The 10,013-nt window shown below is 42.5% G+C and overlaps 1 protein-coding gene across 1 annotated transcript in view; it reads left to right on the forward strand.

Annotated features, from left to right (window-relative positions):
• Nucleotides 1-10,013, forward strand: part of il16 (interleukin 16) — a 117,147-nt gene that overhangs the window by 54,253 nt on the left and 52,881 nt on the right. The window contains exons 9-11 of the mRNA XM_041174638.1: nucleotides 5,365-5,438; nucleotides 5,535-5,760; nucleotides 8,641-8,758. Of these exons, the coding sequence (XP_041030572.1) occupies nucleotides 5,365-5,438; nucleotides 5,535-5,760; nucleotides 8,641-8,758 (418 nt within the window). The remainder of the gene's footprint in view (nucleotides 1-5,364; nucleotides 5,439-5,534; nucleotides 5,761-8,640; nucleotides 8,759-10,013) is intronic.

Consider the following 10,013-nt stretch of genomic DNA (forward strand, 5'->3'; position numbering starts at 1 on the left):
TGTTTTTTTTTGTTTTTGTTTTTGTTTTTACATCAAACTGTTAGGCTGCAGCACACAATAAGGTACACATTACATAAAGCGCACAATGTTGTTTGGCACTATCCAATTTTCATTGGGCATCATTGTCACCTTCATTCAGAGCATCCACTCGTTACGGAACCTGCCCAAGTTCATTCCCATGGAAACCAAACAGAATGAAAGTCAGACAGGTTCTAGGATAGGTCAGAGATGGACTGTGACATGCTGAGGCCCTAATCTATGTCAAGCTTAAGAGGCCCCATAGCATTATCCCAAAAGTGTATTGTACCAACAGAAAGGACAATGAAAGTAGAAATATTAAAGCTTTATATTTACATACAATATGTACATAGGCAAGGTGTAATGAAAAGCTAGTAATCTAACTAAACATATATCTTGCAATGAGCCTAGTTGTATTATGAAATACTTACAGATTTCTTAATTAGCATGTATGAAAACTTTTAATCTACAGCAACACAAGAGCAATTACACAGATCAGCACTTACTAAATGCAGCAATACAACCTGAGCAAAACTCAAAACAAGTTTTTCATGATCTTTGGGCAGCAAAGTCACTGATGATGTCCTCCAATGATAAGCTATGAAGTTTATCATTATCTTTGCACATGATGCTTTGTGCAGACAGCTTCTCTTGCAGCATTGTTGTCTGTAGTTCATTCTTGATGTTTTTCAGCCACGAAAATGACCTTTTTCCTGAGCAGTGTTACCACAAAGAGCCCCAGTATTGCTTCTACAAACAGGAAAGCCAACTGAATTTTACCTTGGATGATGACTCGATACAGGTCCTGGTGGCATAAAGTTCCTTTATCTGAATAATTTTCCTTGATATAAGCTTGGAAGTGTTTTATTTCTCCATTGAAGTTAACATCAACCTTGTCAGGGTAACTTGCATCAGAAGCTTTACATCTTCACATAGCTGTTTTTCCGAGACATCTAAATCAACCAGAAATGAAAAACTGTTTGCTACATTTTTGTGTTTGATTGCTCTTTTCTTCAAATTGGTTTCAAGTGCATCCATCATAGAGATAAAGGATTTCATTCAAAACTTGTCTCTTGGAGAAAGCGTTTCATCAGCATTTGGTGCATCACTGTCCTTGATCTCTTTTTTCACATTCTTTTTCTTTTCTTCATACACCTGTCATCTACATCAGGCAGGTTTTCTTTTGCTTTGAGTCCAATTTCATCAAATCTTTCTCAGGTTACTCTCAAGAAGTGTGAGTGATGTGTAAAGCTTTGCACGTGTACTAAGGACTATCTGTGGATCCTGTAGGGCCTGGCTGGTCATGTGGAACTGATCTAACAAACAATTCCAAAATTCTAACATGAACACAAACTCTAATTCCTCCATTATCTCCTGCAGAACCCAGCTTCTCTCCTTGTGTCACCATTTTCATGGTCATCAGTATAAAGATGAGTAAGAGCATCAATAATTGAACCATAACTCTCAGCTGTGGCTGAAGTGGCTTTTGCATGTGCTTCCCACCTAGTGTCAGAGAGACGCTTTGGTTCAGTGCAATCAGCACCCAAAAATGATTTGAATACTGTCCAGTGTTTTGTCGAGGCAGAGAAGAATGTGGATGTTTGTTGCAGAACAGCAAAAAATATTACTGCATCCAGGCAGCAATCAGCACAGCCAACAAGATTCAGTGAATGTCCAGCACGTGCAATACATGTAGCAGACTTTTTTTTTCTCTAGAAGTTTCTGTTGCGTGCCATTGTACTTTGCTGCCATGTTAGCTGCATTGTCACATGACTGTCCTCTGCACTTACTGAAGTCAACTTTGCAGTCGTTGCCTAGTTAACATTGGCCATACTTTCCCAACTGTGGACCTGAATTTTTCAGCTGACAGATGGGCTCGGTGGGAGCGATGGGGCGGTCATAGAGCCCATCACTGCCTGCGACCAGCTCCGTGCTGCCATTTTATGCAGGCGATCCAATTAAGGCCCGCCCAGCATAAGGTGCAAGCTGTAGTGCTCAGCGCTACATGTGCGGGCGGGGAGACAGAGAGAGAGAGCAAGAGAGAGCGAGGGGCCAGCGCTCCTTCCTGTCCTTCAATCTTCCTGAGGCATGGAACTGCTTCAGGGAGATTGAAGGGCTTTTGAAGTTATTAAATAAATGGAGCAAAAATTTAATTAAATATGTCCCCTCATGTGAGATGACATGTTTTGATATTTTGGACAAATTATTTATTTAATTAGTAAAAGCTTTAGGAAACCTCATCCTGCTCGTGAAGGATGTTTCCTTAAAAACGTGAAGGTTGCATGGCCTTTTCGCCTGCCTACCAACCACCTTAACAATTACATGAATTACTCCCTTTAAGGCCTTAATAGGTCTGTAAATATTGGTGGTCGCACAGCTGACTCCAGTGCGTGCCCGCCGAATGAAACGTCGCAAGACGGCGCGATGACATCGGGTCAGCATGTCAGGCCCGCCCCCTCATGCCAACTGAAAAGCTCAGGCTGTGATTTTCTAATTCAAAGAAAGTTCGAAAGCGTTCAATGGGAAAACCATCATCGGGTGACACATATCTTACAATAACAGTGAGTTAATCAACATGTGAACAATCTGGTGTGGAGTTAACAACAAACTGAGTATCCTGCTTTTCTCAAGTCATCCAAAATAGATCCTCTTACTTTTTCAGCCATAAACTGGATGAGTTTATCGCATATTGTTTAAGACAAGTATGAAAGCTTCCCAGATCCACTGCTTCAGTAATGTTTTATATGGCTGGCAAGAAGTGAATCAAACTTAGCAATGAGTTCTATCAAGCCAAGAAAGTTCCCGTTATGTGGCGAGTCAAACTTTCCATTGCTTCCCCTAAAAGCTAGTCCACGTTCTGCTAGTGTGCACTCAACTACAATGACATGTTCAAGTACAAGCCTCCAGGACTCGTGCTCCTTTTTATCTGATCCTTCAGGTGATAATCCAAGGTTAACCCACATTGCCTGGTCAGATATGTAAGCAAAGCTTTTCTATGATCCTCAGAGTTCTCATGATTTTGAAACCCCTACAGGGTTTCACCAGCCATGAAACCCATCACTAGCCAGTGCTGTTGATGATGTTGAGAAGAGTTTGCAGACATAACAGTGAACACAACCAGTTGTTGGAGAGTACACTAGCCATTCAATTGCATTTTTCATCATTAACTTTCGTTGAATGAAGTACACCCTTTGAACAATATCTAATTTGTTTTTTGAGTGACCACTTCGATTTCTCAAATGGGTCATTCCAATGTTGACTCTGAGGGATGTTTCTGTGCCCAGAATGAAATATCATCCTCAGTCAAGACACCTCAGAGACCAAGATCATTGGACTTTGTGTATTTATTTCCTTCAGCTAGGATTTCAGGCTCTGTAACATTCTCAGGTGTAGTAATCACATTCACATCTGTATCATCTATCTTAGTAGAAGAGGTGGATGCTTGTGGTTGCTGTGGGCCCAGCTGACTCTTGAGTATGAGGGCCCCGCTTTTTTACAGTGAAATAATTGTCAACTTTTGGTAATTATTTTATCCGCCCTTCAAGCTGCTGCTTCTTTTATTTCTCCTGATATCCACCTTCAAAAGTTCTTTTCATTTTTAATCGGCCTCTCTATAATAATGAGACAGTTAAACCTTTGACAAATTCTTTGAACTCGATCCTTTGGCTTGAACTTTTCCGGCGTCGGGCAGGCTCGGCGGGAGTCGGTGGGGGTGGACGGGAAGCTAACCGCCTCCTGCGATCAGCTCCGCGCCACAATTTCACGCGGGCCAACTAAGGCCTGAACTGCTTGGACCGTGAGCGGTAGCACTGCGCTACCTGTGTGGGCGGTGGGGGGCGTGGGGGGGAGGGTGAAGATCGAGCCTGGCGTGCGGAAGAGCGCTTCAATCTTTCTGAGACACGGAGCTGCTTCTGGGAGATTGAAGCACTTTTTTTGAAAAAATGAATAAATACAATAAAAATTCAATGAATTTTTAATTTCAAAAGAAAGGTTTCATTTAATTTGTAATGGCTTTAGGAAACTTCATCCCGCTTGTGGATGAAGTTTCGTTAAAAAATATAAAGGCCGCTTGGCTTTTTTGCCTGCCCGCCAATCGTTAGGCTGGACGGGCAATGTAACCTTCAACTTAATTGCCCTATTAGTGGCTTTACTAAGCCTTTCAATTATTGGCGGGCACACAGCTGACTCTGGCGTGTGCCCACTGAATGAAATATCGTGATAGTGCTGGGTGATGTCAGGACACACGCCCAACATCACCACATGTTCCAGTATGTCAGGCATGTGCCTGCTCGCCAAAGGTAAAATTCTGGCCTTTATGTTTACAAGTAGAAGTAAACAATACAAGACCGATATTTCAATAATATATTTACCTGGTGTCAAGGAGAGAAGGGAAATTCGTGCACAAAATCTTCTGAAGACAATTTATCATGGATTATGACTGCATTATGTGTGTTTTTCACACTTTGTTAGTTTAAAATTTTTTTTTAAAGGAAGACATGTAAAAATAAAAAAGAGCTTTTATATTTATTATTGTATTGAAAAAGCCGGATAAGGCACTTATTTCATGATTGAGGCGCCTCAATGGATCATGTGACTGTCGGAGGTCAGGGAAAAGGGCAGCACCATGGATATGAATTATAGTTATTTCTGCCGATTAAATCAATATGACAAATAATTGTGTAGCCATGTACGTAATATGTCCATTTTAGAGGGAGTCTTTTTTCCCGTCTCCTTTATTTTTCAACCAATTTTGTAAACCTTGAAATTTAGTCTTTTTCTCATATTTAGGGGCCCCTCAGAATGTGAGTCTCGAAGCTGTTGCTTGCTTAGCCTGTGTCAACCGGGCACTGGATGCAATTCACACTATCAGTTCACTGCCCAAGTGACAAAGGGGAAAATTAAACCAATTGTTCCTTGGGGAAATAAAATCTTCACAATTTCAGTATCCGGGAGCCAGGGAAGCAGTTGTGATTTCTTAGCTGTTTTGTGGACTGCGCTTAACCTGTTCTGTTCCTTTAAGACCATTGGACAGAAAACGGTCAGGAAATGGAGACACTCAATGCCGATTGCAAGCGAATTGTTGAGGCAGGTTTCTGTAGATTGGCGGATTCTTGGAAATGCACAGGCCTGAGCGATGGGGGAGATCAGGTCAAACTGTTCAGAAAAACCATCTGGCTTTCTTTTTCTTTGTATATAGCTTTGACATTTTGAGATGTACAGCCTGAGTTTGACACTCTTCCCCTCTGAAACAATTATTGGAAAGTTGAACTGATGTTAGGAACAAAGATGCTGGACTTTTGCATATATAGATAGACATATTCATACTGTCAACCTCTCACTATGTAGGAGATGAAATTCTTGAGGTGAATGGAGTGTCGATGAATGAATTAACCCATGATGAAGCAATACAAATATTTAAGGTTAGTCTGTCCATTTCAGTGTGAAATTTTAGCCTGTTAATTAACCTTCTATAAAAACAAACCTGCAATGAGCTTCTATTTTGTTTTCTAATGCAGCAAGTGAAGAAAGGTGTGCTCACTCTAACAGTCCGGACTTGCCTAAGGGGATCCAGCCTCGCACATGGTCAGTCAGCAGCATATCTGTGCCGCTCATGGTCAACCAGCTCCACCACTCACTTTAGTAGAGGAAGCTGTTCAAGTTCGGAGCTGGATAACATGCTCCTCCTACAAAAGACACCACATCCTAATGACAGGATCATCATGGAAGTCACCTTGTTCAAGGGTAAGCAAAACAAATAAATCAGAAGCCAGCCAACCCTGGACTGAATTTGTCAATGACTGCCTGATTTAGGTTTTGACAGTGGATTAGCAACCCAAAAGTTGTGTCAATTGGTGAAATTTAATTCAACCACTCTGGGTGGCAGCTGAAAAATGGACCATGAAAACTGTCAGATTGTTATCAAAAGCCAACCAGTCCCCCTAATGTCCTTCAGGGATCGAAGGAACCCCGCTGCCCTACCCTTCTGGTGTACACATGATGCCAGCCCCATGCCCCAAGGTTGGTAGTTACTGCTTTCTGAAATGGTCCAGCAAGCTGCTCCGTTGTACACACAATCACTGAGGAATTTCAAGGTGAACACTTGCGCTTCTCATGGCAATTAGGGTTGGACAATACATGTCCTGTGTTGCCAAGAACTGACAGCAAATTAAAACTCTGCTTGGTCTGTATATCTAGTGATATATATGTGTTTTTAAATGATTTGTGTCAGTGTTTAAGGGATATTCACGCTATGAGGGAGGCATGGTGGTACTGACACCGGACAATCCTGTATTTAATTTATCTTCTTCTTTGCACATATTAATTTACAAACTAATATTTATATGATAATCTCGGGGGTAACTTCATCAAGAACACAGCTTCACTCTCGGAGACCATGAGCAGGAGTTAGAGCAACTCTAACGGTTATACCCATCTAATAGGGCTGTGTACCAGTAGCATTTTTTTTTATTCGTTCATGGGATGTGGGCATTGCTGCCTAGGCCAGCATTTATTGCCCATCCCTAATTATGGGTCAACCATATTGCTGTGGGTGTGGTAAGGGTGGCAGATTTCCTTCCCTAAGGACATTAGCGAACCTAACATTAGTTTTTGCAACAATCGGCAATGGTTTTGTAGTCATCACTAGACTTTTAATTCCATACTTTTAATGAATTCAAATACCATCATCTGCTGTGGTGGAATTTGAACCCAGGTCGTGTGACAAAACCACCATGCCACCTATCCCTCATAGCATGAATATCCCTTAAATATAGACACAAATCATTTAACAACACATATAAATCCCTAGATACATATACAAACCCAAAAATGTATGCATAGACTCCAAGACCCTTAAATATTCTCACAAATGTGTTAAATATACTCATAGATCCCCAAATACACTGAGCATCTCTGCCATCTCATGAGGCTATGGACACCAGGATGTGCAATTTTACCTTTGTTCAGCAGAAGCGCTCTTCACCTCTGAGCTAATTTCCAGGCTGACACTTCAGGGAAAGACTGAGGGAGTGCTGCACTGTCAAAGGTGCCATTTTTCAGATGAGATGTTAAACTGAGGCTCCATCTGCCCTCTCAGGTGGGCATAAAAGGCACACAGTACAACTGAATAAAGAACAGGGGACTTCACCCTATTGTTCTGGCCAATATTTAATCCTCAGTCAATGTTACTGAACACAGTTCATCACATTGCTGTTTGTAGGACCTTGCTATGTGCAAATTGACTGTCACATTTGTTACCTCACAATTGTGACTGCAGTTGAAAAGTACTTCCTTGGCTATAAATCACTTTGGGATATCCTGAGGTCATGAAAGGTAATATATAAGTGCAAAGAAGCCTCTTCTTTCCCTCCCTACTACAGGATCCATCCACCCCGGAACTGTAGTAAATGGTGAACAGGTATAAAATACTCAACTACAATTATAAGAATGATGAACCAATTTGAGATGATGGGATAACACTCAACATCACAGAATTACAGAGTCATAACAGCACTGAGGAAGGCCATTCAGCCCATTGTGGCTACGCCTGTTCTCTGTAGGAGTAATTTACCTCATGCTGCTCCCCAGCCTTCTCCCCGTAACCCTGAACATTCTTCCTTTTCAGATAACAATCCAATTCTCTCTTGATTTCATTGATTGACCCTGCCTGCACCACAATCTCAGGCAGTGCATTCCAGATCCACTACAAAGCTTCCCCCAGTACAAAAAAACATCAGTTAACCATGACTCTCTGTTTGCTGTCATTCAGCCAATTCTGTATCCATGTTGCTGCTGTCCCTTTTATTCCACGGGCGTTAACTTTGTTCACAAGTCTGTTGTGTGACACTGTATCAAATGCCTTTTGGAAGTCCAGGTACACCACCTCAACAGCATCACCCTCATCAATCCCCCTCTGTTATCTCATCGAAAATCTCCAGCAGGTTGGATGAACATGACTCGTGCTTAACAAACCCATAATTACCTGGAAAAACTCAGCAGGTCTGGCAGCATCGGCGGAGAAGAAAAGAGTTGACATTTCGAGTCCTCATGACCCTTCGACAGAACTGTCGAAGGGTCATGAGGACTCGAAATGTCAACTCTTTTCTTCTCCGCCGATGCTGCCAGACCTGCTGAGTTTTTCCAGGTAATTCTGTTTTTGATTTGGATTTCCAGCATCCGCAGTTTTTTTGTTTTTAACAAATCCATGTTGGCTTTCCTTAATTAACCCACATTTGCCCAAGTGACTATTAATTTTGTTAGTCATAAATCTTTGATATGGGCTGTTAAGTTTCTTGTAAGTTCTGAAGAGTCACATTGGACCCAAAGGCCGGGATTTTCCAGTCCAGCCGCGGGCAAGGCAGTGTCCCAGCCACAAGTCGGGGCCGGGAGATTGCGGTGGAGGGCGGGTGCAGAAAATCCGGCTGCAAATGTTTTTCTCTTTCCACAGATGCTGCCAGGCCTGCTGAGATTCTCCAGCATTTTCCTTCTTTAGTTAAGTTTCTTGTGGGTTCAAATCTAACCCACTTCACTTTGTCGGGTGGAAACCAGGAAGCAGATTTTGTTGAAGTTGGTCAGAGGGGCATGTGTAGTCTCTGATGGAACTTCTGTTTATTTTTTCCCCAGAGGACAGTGTCGGTTTGGGAATTGGCTTATGCAGTGTGTGCACACCACTCCAGCCTTCCGGCATTTATATCCACACTCTCTCTCCGGGATCGGTGGCACATCTAGATGGGAGACTCCGGTAAGAGTTGGAAGTATACTAGATAAATTTTCTGAGACTCTTCTCATGACATAAAAGTCTCACTCAGCAGGAGCAGGGATTAGTCAATTAGGTGTGGAGCTCAGTGAGGCCAGTTGCAGCGCTGCCGTTCTCTGGCTGGATGTGCGATAGGACCAGGAAGTGAACATTCTGATCTCTTCACCCGATTCTACAACTGGCATCACCAACAACAAGAACGAAAGAAAGACTTGCATTTATGGAGCAAGTTTCACAAACTCAAGACACGTCAGAGTGTTTTACAGCCAATGAAGTGTTTTTGAAGCGTAATAGCTGTTTTAAGAAGTGCAGCAACCAATTTGCACACAGCATGCTCCCATAAATAGCAATATGATAATTTTTTGAATGCTTTGAGTTAGAGATAAATATTGACCAAGGCACCAGGAATAACTCCCCTGCTCTTCTACAAAATAGTGCCACGGGAACTTATGTGTCTTCCTGAGGGGGCAGATGGGGTCTCAGTTTAACTTCTCTTCTGAAAGGTGACACCTCTGGCAGTGCAGTACCCCCTCAAGACTGTGCTGGAGTGTCAGCCTAGATCTTGTGCTCAAGTCGTACGAATGGGGTTTAATCTCACAGCCTTCTGACCCAGAGACAAGAGCGCTACCCACTGACACTTCAACTCCATGTAGGGAAGGTAGTCTCAAAATTTTTACTCTACACAATGTAAAATGTCTTCTGAAAGAAATATTTGGAACATAGATCATTTATTTGGCGATTTAAGGGGTTACTCAATGATCATGTGCTCTCAGTGTAGTGCAGGAAGCACCTCACAAAGATTGTAGTGGGCAACATGTGATATTCTTCTTGAATGAGGTGGAAAAAAATGTTGCTGCTGTGCCAAGATCCTCCCCCCATGATTAGTGCTGCCCAATGAAAAAGCTGGGTAGTGCAATTACCTTTATAGTGCTGGTTGTGGTTGAGGTGAAAGCTAACTCACCAGAATACCCGACGCAACTCAACGTACCTTCTGTGAAGGTTGAGTGAATTACAGTTAATGAAACATGCAGGGAATAATCCCACTGAATCACACTTACACAACACCTTCCTCATAGCTAAGCTGCCCCTACTGCCTCCCAGTGGAGAGGGGGAGGAACACCAAACAGAAACTGGAGGATGCTAGGGAAGGCATGCAGGGTCTGGTTCACTAGGAGGACATTGTAGGAAGTGACAGAGGTAGTTAGGTGGAGGGCTTGCAGACCACAGGAGCGTAATGACT

This window comes from Carcharodon carcharias, chromosome 26 (assembly GCF_017639515.1).
Source record: "Carcharodon carcharias isolate sCarCar2 chromosome 26, sCarCar2.pri, whole genome shotgun sequence".
In the NCBI taxonomy this organism is placed as follows: domain Eukaryota; kingdom Metazoa; phylum Chordata; class Chondrichthyes; order Lamniformes; family Lamnidae; genus Carcharodon; species Carcharodon carcharias.